We start from the raw sequence: 22143 nt of genomic DNA, 5'->3' as shown, positions 1-22143 counted from the left end.
GTAGCTAGATAAGATATCTACTTAGGAGTAAGGGGTAGTAAGAGTAGACGGCTGAGAGACACAAGAACAAGGCGATTGCGGCTATTCTACGTAACGGCCTGGTGAAAAGGGGTTAGAAAACCAAAGGGTTCCTTGTTGGGTGTATATCATTTCAGGGCGCGGGTGACAGATGTTCGACTAGGCCGAGGTGACTGGAGAGCTGGAGGTGTGGTGGTGCTTTGTGGAGATACGCGGGGTAGCTTGCGTACTACCTCATGGTGCGCTCGTTGGCTTGCTACTACTTCGAGGAGGGGTGACACCTTGTACGACAGCGTCTACCCACACGCTCCAGAGGGGCACTACCTCATGCTGACGAACTGGTCGAGTTGATTGAGGTGCTGTCGTCATTGTTTGTCAGTCTAGAAACTTTGCCTGCCAAAATGTTTCTGACCGCTCACGCCCTGGACGCAATTGCAAATGTCGAGGTGAGGGCGTCTTTGAGGCGGTGTCAAGCAGGCTGTGATCTCTGTTTCCTTGGTTGAAGTCTATCTTGCTGTAATGCTTCTTTCGTATAAGGAGCTATGTGATGACATCAGTCCTGGACAGAAGTAGATGTCCGTTTCTTTGTACGGACACACGGTGATCAAACTGATTGACAATAACTACTTGCTCCCGCCAAGCAAGGTATCTAGTACTCTCAGCTTCGTTTGCACTGCGTGCTAAAAGCCTGCCTGTAATTCGTCATCTAGGGAGAAGATGTCACATCATTGATCGATACTGATGCTCTGTCGCACTGTTGTTCACCTCCCTGATAAGCTCGTGCATCCAACAATCGGCCGGGGTAAGACTAGGTATCTTGAGCAGTTGGCACTATACTCGAGGTTTCACACTCCTTTATTGTATGGACTCACTATTTCATGATTCCGCATTGTGATTTCAGGAAGGGTTTGCCTCTAGCCATGCTATCGATGCAAGGTCGGGCACAACGAGATAGATGGCGAGAACGGAAACCTAATTGTTTTGGTCGCGCCCAGATTCTTTTATATGGCGTCAGAAAGTTGACCGAGAGCAGAGAACCGCAATAATAAATAAATACATGCAATATTTGGAATCTATAGGCCAATTGACACTTACTGGGGAGAGAAGCCGGAGGCTCTCGTGTTCGAAATTGAATGCGGAGAAACGCCCGTCCCATGATTCGCTCCGAGGCCAGGCAATAAAGCTGAGCCGGAAGAGCGCTTTATCGAAGGTTCATTGTGTGCGGTATATGAAGAGCATCTTTCTAAAAAGACGATAGGGTTTCCATTTGTACATTGTACAAGTGGCTACAAGACGGGGGTTTCACCTTCAGCTAGCCGTTGATTGTCTATTCATTTGATTGGATGAGACCGCAGAATGTGTGATTTACGAGTCAAACATCCTGACTTGACTTCTCTAGGTGGCCTAGGTCAGACTAAAAGTCAAATATTCCGCGGATAGACGGGGGATTAGGAAATAATAAATCCACCGTACACTAAGACGCCGACCTTTCTACAGCCCTTGGTAATAGTGCTTGAGCCGGATTTTACGGTCAAGTTGTCAAGAACTTACCATTGGCTGATACTTGTCTTGGATCCTAGGGCGGAATCCAAATCTGTGTAGCTTTGCGGACTGGCTGACTACAGATCCCGATGTTGGAACATATGGGCCAAGCCTAGAAACGTGGAACGCGACAATGCTAGCAAACTCGAGACTACGTCCAAGAGATGTCATGAGGTCGAACAGGACAAGGCATGGGTCAGAATGGTGGCGAATACTGACTCCGGAATATTCCTCGTTTCGGTCGACATCTTCCCGAACGAGAAGCTTGGAGTTAAACATTGATCCACCGTTCTTTTCATGACATCCTTCTAGTCTGGCTGGAGTAATGAGCCTGTGTAGAAGGGTGCAGTGAAATAAGGGGCTCGTAGAAGCGTCTGGATATATTGCGTCAAGCTTACGACACGTTTTGCAAAGACTTCTTCGATGCCCGGTGATTTTCTGGAGGCGGCTGCGCAAGCACGGGGCAGGGGCTAGTTCAAAGGCTTGGGGCTATGGGAGAACATATATAAGGGCTGCAAGGGACCCGAATTCGGATGTTATCTTAACACCTACCTAACAATTGACTGTAGGTATCCCCTGCGTAAGACCTCTTCACTCTGCTCATCCCACGGCTCTGACAGTAACCCGACGATTGATGCAACTCGGTTCTGGTCGGACGATGGCTAACGTTGGTTTAACGACCAGTAGATAATGTCAACATAGACAGCGCAAATCAACTCAAAGCAAGTGACATGTTTCAAAAAAGGTCACGCCCATAAATGCTAGAGAGTTGGGCGACTGTTTTGTAGAGTTAGAGCAGCCGTCTCGGACTCAAACCTCGCTGAACCCCTGGCAGTTGAACCTTCGACAACTTCATCTCACGTAGAGTAGGAAGGCTCTTGAGGCGCGACAAGCAAATGGAGAACCAGGCTGCTATTGGGCTTATCTCTTGTTGACAGCATAGCAGCAGATCCTTGCGTGACTGTCGTGAAAATTCTTGAGCACTGATAAGCCTCGGACAGGTTTGGGGCTCCAACACAACCTTTGCTTGTCATCTGGCTGGGGATTTGCTAGTAGTGGGAAACACGCCCCATGTTACAGCTTTCCATGCCGTATGAACAAATATGATCCGCAGCCCTTCATGACAACGATGGGCACCGTAAGTTCGTACTGACCAATGCCGACATCTTTGATTAGTCCACAGCCCTACCAGGTAGGCAGGCAACATGCGCCAAGGTAGCGTGATGGGCCGGGACCGGCTCGGTGGCGACTAAGTGCACGTCTATAAACGGCGACGACATGGACACGATCTGACATAGCCCTGCGTTCGTCATGGTCGGTGTCAGCCGCCACAGATTGGCTAGCCACCTGCAATCGGATGTACTAGGGGATAATGCTAATAACCACTTGGCAACCCGAGCAGCCGATAGCAGCGTCAGTGCTGAACGTACAACGTCAAGTCAGATAAGTACGCCGGCTGGGCAGAGCACTTTGAACGCGGATAAGGTCATGTCAGTCTCAGGCACATATCTTGGGACTCAGACACCTACCTCCCTACTTACAACAATCAATTCAGTGCCTCGTCAAGGTATCTGTGTAGGAGGCACCTGTCAGGATTGCCCATCGCGAGTGCTGCGAGCCACAAGCTGTGAGGTACCTAGGTAGGTACCTTAGGGGAGCTCATGCCGCGCTGGATCCAGTGAGGCACCCGAGGGTTAGCCCTTGAACACGGCAGTGGGGGCCCATTCAGTGGCTGCCTACCGACCGTACAGAAGCTAGGACCCAGGCACTACCTACGTAGATGGGCCGACGTCCGCCCTCGCTGGATGAACGCCATGGTGGCATCCACTTTGTTATGTTAGCGTGGGCGGCCAACGACCGAGACCGACCTCTACATAGCAGCAACACGCACGCCTAACACATGCCCACAAATTTCATCATGTCTCAATCCAATCCCCTCAAAATCCATCATCACCTCCAGCGGAATCCACATTTTCCGAGTTCCAAGATATTTCTTGTCCTTTCACATGTTGCACACGTTGGGGATCATCGGTCTAGACTTGTCGCTCCTCGCGTCAAGCTTTTTCTTCGCACACCGGACCAATAACCCACATGGATCCGCCTCCGTGGGGAGACTCGACCTGACACTTCTCTTGTGGCTCAGGTGCCTGGTGCATCGGACAGCAGACTCTCTTGCTGACCAGACTCACAGTCAAAATCATGTACCTGTCATGACCGAGCCGCCAGACGCCGACCGACCCCATTCACCCATTCAGCCTGCCGTCACTTTCGCATGATTTCTCTGATTGCCCACCTGGCTCTTCGGACCTGGGGATGAACGGAGCGGAGTTTATTTGCTTGTCCGGACTGGAACAGAGGGACTGGATCCGCCGTGCAGCCACATGCATTGTTGCCTGGCCCACGGCGGCTTTTGTCCTGGCCACGGGCGTGGCTAGAGACAAGAGCAACAGACGCCTCCTCCAAACCAAAGCAATCTCGACGCAATCTAGAGCAAAAATACTAAGGGCCCCTCTAACCAGCCACGCAGTTCAACCCACGATGAGGCCCAGCAAGTTGAATAGCACATTCATTCGATCCTTGACATCCCAGCGAGGCTGGCCTGGGTTTCCAGAAATGACTGGACATTACCCGGAGCATGGTAGGTAGGATCAACTGGCAGATGCGGCTGTGGTCTAATGGTGCCATCCTTCCGGCAGATCCCCTGCGCCGCTTGCCTGCCCCCCCCCTGTAAAGCGCACAATGTGGGCATTTCGTAGTCACCATTCTGCGTCTCACGGGACGTGTGGATGTGAGGGTGGATTCTTTCGGTCTCATGGGTCACTGACACCGAAAAAACAACAAAAAAAAACGGATAAACAGGAAAAACAGCAGATACGGGACTTCCAAGCTTTTAGCTGCTCTTCTTTTTCGACCAGTCCACCATAGTTCCCTGCAGCAGCCGTGGGGATGAGGGGCCGGCCCAGCATGGTCAGCATCCATATTGTCAGTCATCGCTCAATTGAATGCGAGCACATGCGTCCCTGATCACCAACCAAGACGCCTGATCAGCCCCCCCTGGCAACCTGAGTGACTGTGGTCTCAATGCAGGTGGAGACAGCTCGAGGCTTAGCAAAGAGCCCACTAACCCAACACGCACCCGCTCTCGCGCCGTCCGCCAGAACCACTGTTCAAGCTTCCACAGGATCCAGGGGACTTTCGTCAAGAGATGGCACTTGCACTAGCCTGTAACCGCTTAGCGAGAGGTACGATCGAGCTGGCCGGGCTGCCACCTTCGATCGACTGAGTGAAAAGGAAACGGCGACCTTTCCTCGAAGAGCGATGGCCGAAGCCAGGATGCGACATTGCAACACCGGTTCGAACTATTGAATAGCATGCTTCAGACAGCAGCACATGCACCGCCCTGATACAGACGACGGTCTTGATGTCATCCATTGTCATCGAGGTGCGTGATCTGCAGTGACTGCCCGTCTGCTGCCAGGGCTGACGAGTGTGCCATCACCCACTATATTGGGGACAAGAGGAATGCCAATCGCCCCAGCATTCCGCTCTACACCGATGCTCGATCCTGACATCACCCGTATATAGACCCGTAATCCATGTCTACAAGGGTAGCTAGCAACCGTAGCAGCGATGCCGACATCTCGACAAGCGATACCACCGTCACAGTGGCAGCCGTAGTAGAAAGGAATGGTCGGTGAGTGTCTTTGTACTTCGTGAAAAACATGTCTCGTCCGCGGCGACTTGCGGCAACAACATTGTTTCACCGCAGGCAGCCCCGGACACCGCGCGCTGGGTGCGATCGACGGCACCTATGTTGCTTCCGTGAAAGGTCACGGACGACCTCATCGATTGTCCATATTCTCCCGCTTCCCGCCCGTCCGCACCCGCACAGCGCGGCCGCCGCATCGTGGGAGAAATAGAGGAGCCAATGATGAAGGCGGATGCCTGTAGCGTTCAGCAGGCATTTCGCGCTCTGTGCGCGTTACGCTTTCCCTGAGGACCTGGTAAACCCATTGCACGCGTCTCAGCCTGTGATGGGGGTCTTTGCGCAGATGACTTACTCGCACCCGTGTCAGGAGACGTGCACGAGGCGACATGGCGCGGCATCCAATACACCCGGATGCATCGCGAGCCAGATCAGACCAAGTACATGGTAGCTGCTGACCAAAGCATGGCAATTGAGCTTGAGTCCCGGCATCTATCCACAGAGGAGAATGCACGAAAGGGCCATGGCTCACTGGCAATATTCAGTTTTGGGCGAGGTCTAATCTCCGTCGTGCCAGATTAGCATTAAGTGCATTGCCAATAACGACTAAATAGTAAGTCACCCCGAATGTGTCGCCCCCCTCTCTCGTCCCCGTGGCGGCGGAACATGTGCCTCAGACGGCGTCGCTGAGAGCAAGCGCCGTCTGCTCCAGTATGACCATCTCCAAAGAACGAACCAAATGCCTCGGACGCCACGTCATGGCTCATGTGTGCGTCCGTCGCTTCGGGACCCCGTCCTCTGCCTCGAAAACTTTCCGAAAACGCTGCCACCAGGACCAGCGCATGAGCAGTGGACACGAAGGCAGGCATGACTGTGCCATGAACGATGGAGAACAAAACGAACCTGCACTACACAGCACAGTCCCCATTGCACGATAGTCCACTTTGAAAGGAGTGGGGGGGGGGGCGAGCACAATCGGTGCGGCCGAAGTGGGACGTGAACAGGGCGACATTCCTCCGAAGCCGGTACCACGTCAGATGCGGTGCGGCGGGCAGTGCAGTGCGACATCGAGTACTGGCGACGACGGTGGATGTGAGATTTGGAGAGAGAGCGAAAGGGAGTAAAAGCGAGTTGCAGGTGGGCCCCGCGAAGCAAACAGGACTGGCTGCCCAGGATTGTCGGCATGGTGTCAAAGACTGGACGTGATCCGAATGCTACTGCTTGCCACTCATCCCGCGCGTGGACCGCATTTCATGCCCGAGGCGTCGGTCAAAGACACGCCACCGACAAGGCGTGACGACAGACAAATAGACAGTCCACCAACTTGAGTGCAGCAATCCATCATATCATGCCATTCGAGACACGCAGGGCGGCGTCTTTGGTTCGTGGCCGCATAGCTGGCGGGCCAGCTGGTGAACGGACCGCCGGAAACTGCTTTTCACAGGCAGACCATGTTTGCAGATGCGAGGAGAAATACTGGGCTGGCCCGGCGGCGGTTTTGGGTCTTGGTGCCCAAGGCTAGGGGAAAGGTCAGTACAAGCACCAAGGGGCCAGGGGTTGGAGGCTGGGCCAAGGCCAAGGCCAGGAGGGTTAGGTCCAGTCTAGGCGCTGTGTCCAGCCCGACAGGGTGCTGTGGCATCGCGTGCCGAGCAGGTGTGGACTCTTGACGCGAGGTGGCTCGGGTTCGACAGGGAAGAACAGGTGCGGACAACCGGGCATTAACCAGCTTGGGACACCTGCCCACTACTTTACGCTGTACAGTACTTGGCTTTTTGCGCGCTTCTTGGCTGGGACCTGGATGGGGTCTGGTGGCCGGTGGACTATCGACCGGTCTCCCCACCTATCTAATAATAAGAGGAGGGTGCTGGGGTGGGTGGGGATGTGAGATGCGAGGTGGGAGGTAGGAGGTGGGAGGTGGGAAGGACAAGCCAACTGCCCACAAGCTGAACACGAAGCAGGCACGTTGGGAATGCCATAGCTAGGTATTCTTTGCTGGGGCTACCTACCTATTCGTACCTGCACCGTACCGTCCGTCCATGAGTATCGTTGGAGGTACGACGGTACCTACTTCCCAGCCAGTTCTGCCTGCCTATCACACATTCGGTCTATTACAGGGGCCTTCGCCGCCACCGCGCCCACCGGCCTGCCTGCTGCTTGCTGCTCCTGCTGCCCCTGCTCCTCCTCCCTATTCCTCCTCGAGCGACCCTCAGCCTACCTCCCATCCTTTCCAACAAGAAAAAAAAAAGAGAACCACCAGCCTCTCGTTTCGCTCTTTGGTTTCCAGCCATCATTGGACCGCTGCATACATTTTGCGTCCCTCGTGCCGTGTCTGCCAACAACCGCAACACCCGACTCATTCGCTCGCTCTGAACCCCTACTTGGCCGTCTCGTCGCCGCGCACACGCTCGCTCATTGTTCGATCCGTCCCGCCTGGCTCGTCTTGTCTCGGCTTCGTCCCCTCATCAAGACCATCCACCAAACATCAACTTCACACGTTACTTGTGTGGCCGCCCTGACCTACCGAGCGACCGACCGATCACTGTCCGAACGCACCGCCTGTACAAACTCGATAGCAGTCCTCATGAAGTCTGCTCGGTTCTGATATCGCCCTTCTCGTATATCCTTTAATACTTACCACTTCGTAATGTACGTTGGCGGCTGTGTTTCCTTCTTATCATGACTACTTCTCACGTCCAAACACCACCCTCCTGCCCTATCCCTCCTCCTTGTGTGGTCCGAGTTGCTCTGCTCCCATCTCGAATCAATCCCGCATATGCTTGTGGGAGGTTCCACGAGTCTCATCCGTTGGGCTGGATCGTGCCAGCCACGACATCGCTCCGACCCGTCAAACACAACCGGCCCACACCCCATTTTGCTTCTCGCAGTGTCACAGCCCTTCCAGCCTGGTCATCCATCGCCGTCATCTCTGTGCCTGCAGACAAGAGCTAATCCTTTGGGCTCGTTTCGCGCAGTGCGCTTGGCCTCACTCGATTCTCCGGTAAACGACAAGGACGTTCACTCACCTCGAAATCCACCCACGAGAGCTTGTCGCTCTTCCAACAGAGTAACCCGTGCTCGACATTCATTCCTCGAGAGCATCTGTCACTTCGCCACGCGACTCTGCAGCTCGACCACACAATTTTTTTTTGTTTCCGCCTGATCCGTGTAGGATTGACGTGGAACATCAACATTCTTTATGCCTAGATTCTCCGTCGGTTTCGGTAGGCGGAAGTCTACCGCCGCCGAAGACGTTTTCCAGAATGTCGATGTGGCCTCCAACGAACCATCGTCATTCCGAGTGCTCGAAAGAACAGACGTGTCAGCAGGCAAGTCGTTTGACGGTGGTGTGAGGATGGGCATGGGCCGGGCGACGACCAGCACGGTTTATCAGAAGCCAAATTTGTCGCAGAGCTCCGTCGAGGACAATATGTTTGCTGACCTCAAACCATCGAACCGGTATGTTGCTGGCTTTCTTTTTTGGCCCTCTTCCAATACCCGCTGCGTCATTCCATTCCTTGTCCAGAGACGCCTGTCCTCCCTGGCCAGATTTGACTACACCGAACAAACCCTTGACGGCATGTGTGTCTCGGCCAGATCGTATCCCCCCCCTGTCCGCCATCCTGACAGGGATCTTCTTATTGCCTGGCTTTTTTAGACTGACTCAGCTTAAGGGGCAGTGGGTCTTCCAATACGACCAAAACAGCTTCGACGGACGCATCGTCGCGCCATAGCAACGTTTCTACTGCACCCTCTTCAGCCGACTTCGCTCAACAAGGCCATCACGAAGAATGGAAAGGCGCAACTAAGAAGTCACAAGGCGACATGGCTGGCCCAGCTCCTCCCAAGTCCGGCTCACGAGGCTTTCTCGATCGAGCAGGCCGGACGTTCTCGTTCGGCGGTCAGAAGAAGAACCTGCCCCCCGTCCCTTCCGTCGATGATCACCCGCTGCCCGTTCCACCAAACCAGGAGCACGATGGACTGAGCGGCCGCCCCCGGGGATTGACTTCATCCACTTCCAGCACAGCGACCCCTCCCAAAATACACGAAGACCAAGATTTTTCTCTTGACATGGGCAGCGACTTTGGGCAGATGTTCGACAACAAATTCAAACGAAACAGTGCCATGACCCTACGAGCGATGGCACAAGACGATGCCCACAAGATCGCTCAGAGCGGCAACCATCATTCCCAGAACCGTGCCAGCCATTTGGTGCCGGCTCCCATTCAAATTGACAAGACGGCCAAGGTCGAGGCTTCGCCTTATTCTTGGAGCAGTCAACACTCAAACGACAATCTCCTCAACGCCAACTCCAATCAGGGCTCTCCCCTCTTCGACCAAGTGCCGCCGCCGGTACCTCGCCATGATTCTCCCCACAGCTACGCGCCGACAAAGAGGCCGTCGGACATCATCGAGGATGAGGATGCCAACCTGCTCAAAGACTCCATGGCCGCCAGTCGCTTCCTTGGCACCAGTCCCAACTTTGCTGCGCCGTCTTCGCAGCAACCGAGAAACTACAGACAACCGGAAAGCACCTCGAGCTGGAGGAACACTGCACCAGAGAAGAAGGCGGGCGAAGACAACATGTTCGAGGGAAGCCTGGCACACTCTTCACGTGTCGCCAGTCGCTACGTCTCGAGAGCCCCCAGCCCTCCACGTAATAAGGTCATGACGCCCGCTCAATTCGAAAGGTATAGGCAAGACAAGGAACGACAGAACAGTGGAGGTCCTGTCAGTAAGTCGCCAGTGGAACAGCAGGACGACGAAGAGGATAATTACGAGGACGACGAGGACGATATCGAGAAGGCGAAACAGGCCGCGAAGCAGCGCAGGAAGCAAGAGGCTCACATGACTGTCTACCGGCAACAGATGATGAAGGTCACAGGTGAAGCCGCTAACCCCCTGCCTTCGCGCCCCAACATCAGCACCTCGCTGAGTACGCCAAACCTGGGCAGCCTCGCTCCACCTCCAGGACACACCCCTGGGACCTCTGACGAGGATGAGGATGAGGAGGTTCCGCTGGCCATCCTCGCTGCCCACGGGTTCCCCAGCAAAGCCAGAGCTCCCAGCCGCATGAGTCACATGGCATCGAACCCGGATATTCGTGCGTCCATGATGCAAATGCCCCAACAAGGCAGACCAGGCTCTAGCATGGGCGATCCTTCTGCCGCCCGCAAGGGAGGTCACCTGCCCGCCTTCGCCAGAAAGCTCCCCCAGGACCCGTTTGTGGGTGCCGGTCTTGTCAATGGACCACCTCGCGAGTCGATGAACTTCTCGGGAGGCGCGCCGGCGCCCCAATCGCCCGGCGCTCTGCCGGCCTGGAGGACTTGTTGGCGTGATTGCCAGCGAAGAGCGTTCCCGGCGCTATGCGACGTGGTACCCCGCATGTGGATGCGCAACCATTTCGCCGGAGGCAAGCAGAAGGGATTCCCTGGAGGCGGGATTTGAACCTTCTAGCAGGCATCCCCCCCTCAGATGATGTATGGCATGCCTCAAAATGCCTCCAGCAAATCCTCAGTTGGCGAGCAGGCCCCAGGTCCATTATGACCCAGCAGATGCAGGCATTTCATGCAGAATGCAGGATGCGGTTCATGCAGATGAGGGCCGGGCAACCAAAGCGAAGGGGGGCCGCCCCATGAGCCACATGCCTACGCTTTCGGAAATGGGTGGCTCTCGCCAGCCTTCGTGGGCGACGTATATCACCGATGATGATGGAACCGCCTCAAATGGGGCTCGACCCCCGCATGCGAACAATGAGCATGGTGCAGCCCAGCTCCGACTCGTGGATTCAGCCTGGCGCCGGCGGCTATGCGCCGTCGATCCACGCGCAAGGGACAGGGTATGCTCCCTCGATCGCCCCCTCGGGAGCGCAGAAACATCGGGCTTACCCGGCCGCTACAGGCCCGGTCCTCACATGCTCCGCAAGTTCCCGCCTCATGGCCAAAGGTCAGGCTTCCGAATACGACTTCCAGTCCACCCTTGCCCGCACGTCAACCATGTCCCGGCGCCATCAGCGGATGGAATCAGAACACGGATGAAGGCACTGCAGGGGAAAGAGGCCCTCGCCGCCGCTGCCGAAGACGGAGACCGCTCCGCAAGGTGGAGGATGACGATGACGACGACGAGGGGCTGGGGAGGCCATGAGGGCCAAGCGGTGAGAAAAGGCGCTCATGTGGCGGTCTAAGAAATCGATTGGCAGCGAACTCGGCGCCTTCATCTCGTGAGATCTCTCTCGGGGTGTGTCGGCGTACTAATCAATAGCGAGCGGGTGCTAATTGCGGGTGTCTTTTACGATTCGGGGAAGAGTGTCAGCGGGCAAGAAGCGGCCAAGGAATATCTCATTAGGAGCGCAATCTTGGATTGTTGCAGCCGCCATCTGCTCCCACAGGACCTGTACGTTTATCGGGATTTATTGGAAAGGGAATTGACGGCTGATTGAAGCTGTTGGATCTCCCCTGGGCTGGTGACGGACGCTGGTGAAGACAAAAACCGAAGAAGTGAGATGTCAGTGGGAAAGAATTTGGTCATCATAGATAGACGCATCTTCCACGCAGTAATTCACCTAATGTTCAGATACCACCAATTCGATGCATACGGCGGGTTTGAGTTTTCTTGCATGGTCTTTTTTCTTATTTCTTCTTTCGCAATATCCTTTTGAACTGGTGCCAAGATTTATCCCTCATATCGTGGTCGTTGTTGTTGTTGACCGCCTGGGAGCAACGGCTCGTCCGGGTCAGGTTCCAACACGCACACCTCTTTCCAACCACAACCCGCCCTTCATCCTCTTGTACGATATGTAGTCTACTCAATCTTGCCCGAGGCCCACGCCTTGCGCTTGACGCCCAGCTCGACGGCCGCGAGGCCCCAGTCGTCGCCGTGGTTGTGGCCGCCCGGCGTCAGGCCGGCGCGGGCCTTAGCCTGCTCGTCGTTGAGAACGGTGAGGATGCCGAGGATGACGGGGACGCCCGTGTCGAGCTGTACGCGCATGAGGCCGTGGACGGCGGCGTCGGCAATGTACTCAAAGTGCATCGTCTCGCCCTTGATGAGCACGCCAATGGCGATGATGGCGTCAAAGGGCCCGCCCGAGGCGCCGTCGGTCGAGGCCGAGAGGGACGTCAGGTCCGTGGTCGAGGAGGCGAGAAGGTCGCCGGCCGAGCCGGCGCCCGAGGTCGAGGACTGGACTTGGGAGGCGGCGAAGAGTCTAGTGGCTGCCTGTCAGCCTGCCTGCTTGCTTGCTTGCTTGCTTCCTCTTCCATGGAGAGAGGGCACCCATCGGGGGAAGGTGGGAGCCCGATGGCGCGCGGCATCGCCGGGAGAAGCGGGGTGGAGGGAATGAGAACAAGAGCGAAAGCAGCACCACAAAACAGAAAGAAGACACGGACCTTTGCACGGCGATGGGGAGCTCCCAGGACCCGGGCACAGACTGGATGACAATGTTGGACTCCTTGACGCCGCAGCCGAGGAGCTTGTCCTTGGCGCCCTTCACGAGGGGCTCAATGATCGAGGCGTTCCAGCGGGCGTGGACGATGCCGATGCGCAGCGCGCTGCCCTCGTGCTCCTGGGGAGTCGGGCCCTTGATCGACATGGCGTTGTGGGGGGGAGGGGAGGCGACAGCGGTGGTGGTACTGGTAGAGAGAAGAGTGATGCAGCTGGGAAGCGCTCAGGTTGAGATGATCAAGGGCTTGGTTGGTAAGTGATGGGATTGGCGTGGAGGGTCCTGTCCGATGATTGAGTGTTGTGCATCGACGCGGGGCAATAGCTCGAAGACTCGTTGGAGTTTGGTGTGCCGCGGGGTACTGAGTCAACTGCAGATGGCGTCAGCTGTGGAAAAAGCCGCCAGGGTAGGTGGCACTTGGCTTCGAGTCCGACACATGGAGCGGCTTGAGCGGGTAGGTGCACCCTAGATCCATTCTCCCAAGTGTTCAGAGCTTGTTTGGGAAAGGGAAGCTTCGTGGGAGCTCCTTCCTTCCAGGTCCCATCAATACATGAATTAGGTAGGCACCTTCGCCTTGGTTGTCATCACCATATCTTGCAAGAAATTCTTGCTGCCTCATCCCACGCACAACACCATCGACATGATGTTGTGTTAGTCTTGTCAAAGTCCTCATTTAGAAGCCAATCCGAGTCGTATCACTACCGCCGGCCGTGCGCTGCCGGCACACTCACCATGTCTATCGCCCGTCTCCCCGACGCCGCCACCCGTCAACTATGTGCCACGCTCGTTCTGGTTTCTCCCTCTTCCGCTGTCAAAGAACTACTTGATAACGCACTTGATGCAGGGGCCACTGCGGTCGAAGTGCTCATATCTGCCAATACCCTCGGTAGAATCCAGGTCCGTGACAATGGCCACGGAATAGCACCAGAAGATATCAAGTGTGTGGGCCGCCCTGGCCATACAAGCAAGCTGCGGTCTTTCGAGGAATTGCAATTCAAAGGTGGCAAGACTTTGGGCTTTCGAGGAAACGCATTGTCAAGCGCAGCCTGCATTTCCAAAGTCGTCATCACCACCAGAACAGCACAGGATAAGGTCGCAAGCTCCTTCATATTGGGCTCCTCCTCGGGCGATTCCGTAGTATCCAGAACTGTTTCGGCACCCGTGGGCACTACGGTCGAGTTGAGCAATTTATACAGCGATTTCCCTGTCCGTCGAAAGGTGTTCTTCAAAGAAGCCCCAAAGTCGATCGCCAGCATCAAGACCCTACTGCAGGCGTACGCCCTGGCGAGACCAGAGACAAAACTAACATTCAAGGTCCTTGGTGACGAGAAGTCTGCGTGGTCGTATGCACCCCGCGAGAGGTTCAATCCGCGGGAAGCTACACTCCAGATGTTTGGCGTAAGCTTAGCCAGCCAGTACGTTGAGAGGACCATCTCGACAGAGCTACTGGACTCGACAGCGTCAACAACCACGCCTCCCAATAAGGGAGAAAACGACGAGTCCGGTCCCAATTGCATTATTATTCGAGCACTGCTGCCGAAACCTGATGCAGATCATGCAAAGATAGCTGGCAAAGGCGCCTACGTCTCTGTCGATTCCCGACCAATGGGCAGAGATAGGGGCATTTTTAAAAAGTTAGTCAAGATCATCAACATTTTCTTCCAAAAGGCGAGCAACTGCACGACAAGAGATCTGTTCCTATACGTAGATATAAAATGTACGGCAGGAATCTACGACCTCAACATCTCGCCTGCCAAAGATGAAGTGGTATTCAGGAGCGAGCAAACGGTCCTCGACCTCATCAACAATTTATGCCTCGCTTTGTACACCCCTCACGAATACTCAGGCGACAACGAATCGCCGAACCAAACAGAATGTTCGCGCTACTCACCGATACTGGTTCTGTCACAAAAGAATACGAGGGATTGGCCTGGTGCAAGCCACGTTAACCAGCGGACCCCTGAGAGTCCCCTCCTTACGGACGAATACGAGATGGATCTTGAGGATCACGAAAGGCTCCAGCAAGCTGTGGACAGCACACTTCCGAATGCCCCAGGTACTCTGCCCCAGGGCTTTTCTGGTGCTACTACCATTATTGATGATGGTAAGAGCTTGGACTCGAATTTGGTTCAGCTTAGCATGAATTCGAGGGATTCTGTGCCATTCGTTTCTGGACCTTATCCCTCCTTTGAAGAGGAAAGCCCAGCCAGGGAACAAAATTCACGCACGATCACCAATAAGTACAGGGCATGTCAAGTTCCCCTCCGATATACACAGGTTAACACAGCGAGGACTCGCACATTGAGCGGTGAAGGGAAGTACAGCATGCTTACACTTAGCTCATGGGATGATGAAGATAATCAAACACAAGGCTCTAGCGCAAATTTTCCGAACAATGGTCCAAGAACACCCTGGACCATTGCAAAAGCCGCAGCGACTTATTCTTCAGCAGAACGAGTATCGCATGATGTTCACAATAATAAAGGTCCCCCATTCCAGGCTGTGTCAGGGACAAGAAACGGCACGAGGGTGGAGGTGCCGGCCATACACAACCTCGCTACAGACAAAGGATACATGAGCCCACTGATTCAACAGGACTTTGGCATGGGCAGTGGGGATCGCCCCTGTGTCGAACCGGTGCCATTCCCCGTACCCTTTTGTTCCATCGGCCAACGGGAGCAAGACTGATGATGCCGCCGAGGCCCGACGTGAATGTATCCCTTCTGATCAGGACTCCGATGTGCCCTCATCACTTTCAAAAGTGAATCATCGCAACCAGCTTTCGTATCTCCAGTCGCCTGAGGCAAGCCTAGGAGACCCTCGAAGCTACGTTGAGCGAATACATCTTAACAGCCCGCGTTTGACCCTAGGGGGCCTTGAGAAGTCACCGCATCTTGGCCTGAATCGTCTGCCGAGAACACCCCTGGCAACAATTTCCTCCGGGAAGCCCGCAATAACGTGCCATAGCAACTCGTTGCAACTCACCCCAAAAGTGTCTCGGGGTTCTGAGGCGCGGGGATGCGCATCGCCGAGATGGGGGCATCATACCAGCCGGAGCAAGCAAAACGATGAGCTCAGTCATGAACACACCCACAGCCGGCGTGACATTCGGGATTTTAAACGAGTCCAATATGGTGAAACGACTTGCAATGGCGAAACTGAGATGCTATTCGAGGGCCATCATAGAGAGGAACCTAACAGACCACAAGGGAATGGAGGTTCCGCAGTCGCTTCGCCGAATGAGTTTGCCGAGGGGCCCTGAACCCAGCTATCACTGCCAAGGGAGCAACCATGTGGTTGCTCGCCATAACTCAGGTGGGTCAGGGTTACGCCAAAGTCTGCCACAGAGGGCCAGGAGCAGCGTCATGATGGAAGTTGATCCCCGGCGGTACTGGATCAAGAGACAACGGTCCATGGCGTTGTCTGGTCGCAAGACGCCAAGGAGACTTCAATCAGATCGGTTGCCACTTGAGACCGCGACCGAGAACGCGGCCAGTCTGCAGCTACAAATAAAGGCACTCAACTTGGAGGCCCTGGCTCAAGACATAGTCTTTTTTGAACCTGTTGACTCATACATCACGCAGGGCGATATCGAGTTTGGGCTGCCCAGAACACACGCGGAGAAGGAGTACACCGAGCATAGACTTCAGGAGGTGGTCGCAGACTGGCTGCAGTGTGCCTATGAGACCGAGATGCAGCTAGAGCTGAATCTTTAGTTTGCTATATGCGTCTGTCTTGAGAGGAGACGTATAGCTGGCTGCCGTTCTGTGGTAGAGAAACACTAGCTTGCACATGTGATACGTATTCAGTGGACTGTACAAAATGACTTCGTGACGCGCTGTCTAAACAGCGTTGAGACAACCAGATTCCTGGACAGAAAGATGATGAGTTGAACAGTTGACACCAGAGACTTTGTGTGCTCAGTGTAGGTCAAGTGATTGGAGGCTTTCCGCTCTGAAACATACAGCGCCAGACTTTTCCCATGGGCGATTAACGTGGGATGCTGGAATAGGGGGTCGTGAGGATGGCTGCCTAGCGAGCGCGCGACGTACATAGTAAGAAGGGCGCCGCCCGTCAAAGACTGAGTGGCGGCCATCAAACCTCAACAGCCACGGCGTACGAAATGGGGAGTCTTCCCTAAATAGCGGCCACTAGAAGGGGGCCGATCGACACTAAGATGGGCAATTATCATCTTGGTGCCACGGTCGATCCCCACAGGGAGCGGACGTTTGGTGGCTCGTATTCAGGCAGGGGGGAGAGGGTAGGTGCCAGCGGGCGAAATTCTTGCTCGAGGATGGGCGAGGCGGAGTCGCGTCAAGAGTACCTCATTGGGGGGGCATGATGATGGACATCAACGTCTGGCGCTATGACTCTGTCGAACTGTCAGCCTACGGCCCCGGTTCCATGGAGGGCCTACGTAGGTTGGTCATAGGGCAGAAGGGGTTCATCAATTCCTAAGTGTCACTGACGTGTAGCGTGGATATGTGACGGATCAGGATTGGGTGGGCAATTGATCGAGCGATGATGCACTGTATAGACAGACAATTTTAGAAAGGGATGGGTTCAAAGACACATAAACAAGACCAATCCCTTCTCCTCAGTCCGGTTTTCAGGTCAACGTGGCGCTGGGTGCGTTTGTAGGCGATGCGTACCTGGGTACATGTAGTAGGCGCTGCGTTGTGTGGACTGGCCAGTGCGAAGCCGCCCAACGTCCATGATAAACCAAGGCCAGCGATGCCAGCGCTAGCGGGTGTTGGGCTTAAGAGCATATACCTCAGCCTCCTTAGCCTCCCTGAGGACTGAGCATCGCACGAGGTGATACGAAGGCGCAGAGCGCAGACTTTCCACCACCAGCTCACCCCCTGTAGGCACCTGTGGTAAGGTACCTGGGTATAGGCAGGTAGGTACCTACTTGCAGGTAAGGCATCTACCTACTTGCCTTGGTAGGGGCCCCTCGCCGCAGGACCAGGGGACCTACCAGGCAGACTGGCTGGCTTGGCTGGCTGGTGGCCGGCGGGCTCAGCTCTGGTGGAGAACGGGCCTCGTCCGGGTCAAATCCCAACGGGGCGTACCACGCCCCATTTTCCCATTGCACCGTTCCTCGTTTCCCATCCTCACCTCAACTCGTCACCCCACCAGCGCCAGCTGCATTCGTCGTCTCGTCCTTGCGCCCCCTGCGCCCCCCCCTGCACAATCAGCTTCTGCCGCGTCGAGTTGTTGTGCCTCTGGACGCTACCATTACACTATTTGACCTTACCGTACCTTACCTGACCTTGCCTGTAGACAATTCTTGCAGTGCAACGCGGTTCCATAGGCAGACAGGCGCCTCTTGACTCTCGTTTCTTTTCGTCGCTTCAACATCCATCCTCGATTCGCTTCTTACCTCCCGCCATCAAAGACACGACGTCTCCGACAGGCAAACGTTCTTCAGCAACACGACGATCCCCTGATCCTATCGAGCTGTCTGTCGCACACGAGATCAACATGTTGCCGAGGCCCTAAGAGAACATTCGTGAGGGTTTCCGATTCCGACTCTGCCTCCCACGGGGACGTTCCACGCCGACAACTCGCACGTCTCGTCCACCGGTCGGATCATGCCATCGCGAATTCCTCCACGCCATGCAGCATCGGCACCGGTACTGCCAACCACACCACCGCCATCGTCCGGCTGCGGGGGCTATGGGAAACACCCCTCTGCGCCATCATCGCTCGCCATGATATCCTCTCGCTCTACCTCCTCAACCCCAAGTCGGCCACCTCGTCACTCGCTTCGCGAAGTAGCCCATGTACCCTCGCTCGACATGCCTCTAATCTCGCACAGCCGCCCGTGGCTCCGCGTTGTGCCGCCGCTGCTCGCTCTGCCTGGCCGGGCACTGCTGCTCGTCCTGGCTTGCCTCCTTCTAACAACTCGACCTGCCGACGCCGTCCAGATTCCTTTCTCGAACTGTCTCCCCGACTCCTACAGATTGTACGAGCCACGTCTTCTGCAGTGGACCCCGTTGTACGCCGATGCTCGCTTTGATACCGAGAGCGAAAACCACAATCTTCGTGTCATCATTTGGGGAAATGTGACAGGCTCCCATTCTGGGGTCTCCCTCCCCCCGCCGAGCGACTCCCACTGGGAAGATCCCACAGAGACTGAGGGCAAGATTGTCCGGCTTCCCAACGAACCCAACGCCAAGGTCACGGCGCTCAAGACGCAGGTCGAGATGCTCACATACCAACCCTTTGGCGCTCGTGAAGACTTTTGTAACGACAAGCTCGTGAACGCCTCCTGTCCCCTGGCGCCCGTCTTCAACCAGACTGATGTGTAAGTTATTGGCTATCGAACACCATGCTGTGCTTGCAGCTCGCCTCGGGCCGCCGCTGACACGTGTGCCTCCTAGGACAAATCATTACGAATTGCCCTCTGTCAACATCAGCCATGACTTCTTCTCCTCCTATGCCTTTGCATCCTTCTCCGCGACCTTCCTCGTTATTTACGGTGACGTTGCCGCTACTGACATTGGTTGTGTCTCTGCGACCATCACCCCGGATCTCGGCCACCTGGCCGGCTTGATCAAATGGATGCCCTTTGCCATTCTGTTGTTCGTCGGCTTCGCTACCGTTTTGGCGAGCATGTACAGCCCCTGGGGCACCACTGACGTTTTGCGGTGGACCTCAAACTTTGGGCGGGATCAGGACTTGCTGCGTCTTGTCACGCCTGGCTTCGGCGACTGCCTGCAGTATATCCAGTTTGTCGTTCTCACCGGATCACTCACTCTGAGTTACCCTGGCTTCTACCAGCCCATCGTCAGCCAAGCGAGCTGGTCAGCCTTGATGTTTAATGAGAGTTTTGTAGACAAGTCTCCCGGCTGGCCAGCTATTCAAGACGGCATCTACGTTACAGAAGGCCATCATGGTCTGGAGCGCTTTGCGCACCTGGTCGGTATGGGTGATGTCGAGGATATCTGGGTAGGCATGATGGTCTGGCTGCTGGTCATCATTGCCTCCGTCCTCGTGCTCATCCAGATAGGCTTTTTCGTTCTTTGGATCTACCGACTGATCAGCAGCACGACTGAGGAGGACCTGCGCGCGAAAAACTTGCCGTTCTCGATAGGCAACGTTGTCCGAGTCGTCTTCAACTTCTTCTTGCTGCCCATCGTAGCGCTCTCCACCTTTCAGCTCGTCGTTGCCGGCGAATCAGCCAACTTTGCCGTCGCCTTGGCTGTCCTCACGTTGGTCATCCTGATCGGGTTCACCTGCTGGCTGCTCTACCTGATCATCCACTACGAAGCCGAAGGGCGGTCCTCTTGACGATCTCCCAACCGTGCTTCCTCTACGGGCCACTCTACAACACGTATTCCGGACGGAGGTCGGCAACGTTTGCCTTGGTTCCCATCATGCTGACCTTTTTTCCGAGGGCATCGCGATTGGTGCCGGGGCAACCCTTTGGCATCGCCTCAGATTGTCTTGCTCGCCATCTGTGAGGGTGGTGCAAGTCTTGCCCCTACACGCATTTCGTCCCTTCCCTCCTGCAACATTCATGAACGCCTACCATACCATGTTCTCCGTCGTGAGGTTCATCACCGTCATGCCTCATGGGTTCCCCTCATCCCTGGAGCTCGGGAGTCACAGGAAGGCCCCCAAGGGTTGGATCGGCTACGTCATTTTTGATTATTCACGCCCGGCATCATTGTTCTCGGGTTCTTTCTTGAATGCCCCTCAGACGTGCGTCGAAGTCATCCCCCGGTCTGCCTGGCGCCGGTGGCGAGAGTGGCCTGGCCCAGAGGTGGACTAGCCCAAGATCTTTCGGCATGCGCCAACTGCAGCGACGTACAATGGCTCGTCGCAACGGGGCCGTCTCGCCAAAGCACGCTTTCGAGCACCCGCCATGCTCGATGCCCGACGAAGTGTCCAAAAGCGGGCTACATGCCCGCAGGGAGAGTGCGAAGTGAATCCCAGGGGAGCGCGTTCCTCCTGAGGAGCCAACAGAGAAGCTCTTCGGTTCTTGATAGCATCGACACGTACTCGGCGCCGCCTCGCAACTTTGATAGCGGCAGCAACTTCACGCCGACGACTCCTGGCGAGGCCAGCACCTTTTCGTTCCTACCCTCGCCCGGCGGAGCCACCCGCCCTCAGCCGGCTATGATTGCTGACCCCTCGGACCCCTACTATCGGCCGCCTCGGCGTCGCGGCGACACACTGACGGGCTCCATCATGTCGGACAGACGCCGCGTTTCCATTGCTGACTCGAGACGATATAGTCAGCTTGCGCCACAGCCAGCTGATGGCGGCGACCTGGGAAGATGCCCTGCCCTGCGGACCAGGCAGAGCCTGGTGCGTCCCCCATTCAGGTCCCCCATCAGCCTGCTCACGTGCGACTATGCACACGAGAGTCGATTCTACTACGCGTCGCGTCAGCGCCTGACTCGAGCTCAGTCGCAGACTCGTACGGGCTGCGACCGACTGGTCCCATGCTCTGCAGCTGCTGGCTCAGACGATGCTCGGCGCAAGACAAAGAGAAGGGCAAAGGATTCGAGGTTGTCCGCAGCGCACGCATGCCAACTTCGATGCGTGCTCCCGGTGGCGAGTTTAGTGACAATCCTCCCCCTGAAGGAATTCCAGTGGCCATGGGGGTACTGAGGAACGGACCCATCGATTCTGATGATGATGATGACGATGATGGTCGTGCTGCTGCTGCACCGACGAAGGATCAGAAGAACACACCGACGAAGGCTGCTGCGCCACAAGACGACTTGTTGACGGGAGACGAGGGGCGACGAAGCTCGGAGGAGACGGTGTCGGACCGATCGAGGGTACCAGATGCGCCTCCTGCGCTGCCAGGGCTAGATTACGGCGACAGTTTCCACCTGCCCAGCCGAATCCCGTCGCAAGCTAGCCGACAGCCATCACAGAGACAGAGGCCGAGGAACCTTGGAGTCGTCGGCCCTGAGTCTGAGACGCCCGACATCCCCCGGAAAAGCTCGAAACGCCACTCGCAGGCCGAGTTCGACCACTCCCCCACGCCCTCCTTTAACCTGGTCCCGCCGACATCGCCGTCGCGTGGCCAGGCACAACGGGCAGCAGTCGATACATCTCCCAATCGACTGCCCTTTACAAGGACGGAATCGCAACGACGACGCCTCTCGGGCTCGTCGATGGATGCTAGCGATCTCAGCCAAATCGACTTGAGCGGATCTCCCGACGATCGACCGACAAGTTTCGGTTACGTGCCACAACACAACATCAGCAGAATCGATCCAGACCAGCAGCACCACGTGGACCTGCTGGGCGCATCGGCGGAACTCGTCGACGAGAGGGGCGCATCGAGCCGCAGCTCCACGAGATGAACGGGCGACATGAACTGCCAGACAAAGTACACTTACGATTTCCTACTTGTATGTTTCTATCTATCACAGTACAATCGACACAGGGCAACCGGTTGGCAGGCGACGGTGGGAAT

General features: G+C 55.8%; 7 protein-coding genes across 7 annotated transcripts; 5 read left to right on the top strand and 2 right to left on the bottom strand.

Moving 5' to 3' along the window:
* Positions 1-5402: 5402 nt before the first annotated feature.
* VDBG_05140 (hypothetical protein) lies at positions 5403-6451 on the bottom strand (the record flags this gene model as incomplete). Its single annotated transcript, XM_003003981.1, has 3 exons — positions 5403-5561; positions 5622-5720; positions 6170-6451. 3 exons carry the CDS (start codon positions 6449-6451, stop codon positions 5403-5405), a joined length of 540 nt encoding a protein of 179 aa, XP_003004027.1.
* A 2011-nt stretch (positions 6452-8462) lies between these two features.
* Positions 8463-10711, top strand: VDBG_05139 (conserved hypothetical protein; the record flags this gene model as incomplete). Its single annotated transcript, XM_003003980.1, has 2 exons — positions 8463-8722; positions 8932-10711. 2 exons carry the CDS (start codon positions 8463-8465, stop codon positions 10709-10711), a joined length of 2040 nt encoding a protein of 679 aa, XP_003004026.1.
* A 278-nt stretch (positions 10712-10989) lies between these two features.
* On the top strand, positions 10990-11447 carry VDBG_05138 (conserved hypothetical protein; the record flags this gene model as incomplete). Its single annotated transcript, XM_003003979.1, has 2 exons — positions 10990-11102; positions 11165-11447. The coding sequence occupies 2 exons, from the start codon at positions 10990-10992 to the stop codon at positions 11445-11447; spliced, it is 396 nt and encodes a 131-aa protein (XP_003004025.1).
* A 617-nt stretch (positions 11448-12064) lies between these two features.
* On the bottom strand, positions 12065-12848 carry VDBG_05137 (6,7-dimethyl-8-ribityllumazine synthase; the record flags this gene model as incomplete). The annotated part of the gene is made up of 2 exons (XM_003003978.1): positions 12065-12464; positions 12646-12848. The coding sequence occupies 2 exons, from the start codon at positions 12846-12848 to the stop codon at positions 12065-12067; spliced, it is 603 nt and encodes a 200-aa protein (XP_003004024.1).
* Positions 12849-13430: 582 nt separating this feature from the next.
* On the top strand, positions 13431-15386 carry VDBG_05136 (DNA mismatch repair protein mutL; the record flags this gene model as incomplete). Its single annotated transcript, XM_003003977.1, has 1 exon — positions 13431-15386. The coding sequence occupies one exon, from the start codon at positions 13431-13433 to the stop codon at positions 15384-15386; it is 1956 nt and encodes a 651-aa protein (XP_003004023.1).
* A 725-nt stretch (positions 15387-16111) lies between these two features.
* VDBG_05135 (predicted protein) lies at positions 16112-16414 on the top strand (the record flags this gene model as incomplete). Its single annotated transcript, XM_003003976.1, has 1 exon — positions 16112-16414. One exon carries the CDS (start codon positions 16112-16114, stop codon positions 16412-16414), a length of 303 nt encoding a protein of 100 aa, XP_003004022.1.
* Positions 16415-18088: 1674 nt separating this feature from the next.
* On the top strand, positions 18089-22030 carry VDBG_05134 (integral membrane protein; the record flags this gene model as incomplete). The annotated part of the gene is made up of 5 exons (XM_003003975.1): positions 18089-19008; positions 19121-19919; positions 20101-20329; positions 20407-21017; positions 21077-22030. The coding sequence occupies 5 exons, from the start codon at positions 18413-18415 to the stop codon at positions 22028-22030; spliced, it is 3189 nt and encodes a 1062-aa protein (XP_003004021.1).
* Between the last annotated feature and the right edge of the window lie 113 nt (positions 22031-22143).

This window comes from Verticillium alfalfae, genomic scaffold (genome assembly GCF_000150825.1).
Source record: "Verticillium alfalfae VaMs.102 supercont1.6 genomic scaffold, whole genome shotgun sequence".
Taxonomy (NCBI): Eukaryota; Fungi; Ascomycota; class Sordariomycetes; order Glomerellales; family Plectosphaerellaceae; genus Verticillium; species Verticillium alfalfae.
Note: the sequence above shows the minus strand (reverse complement) of the source record. Positions and strands in the feature narration are given on the sequence as shown.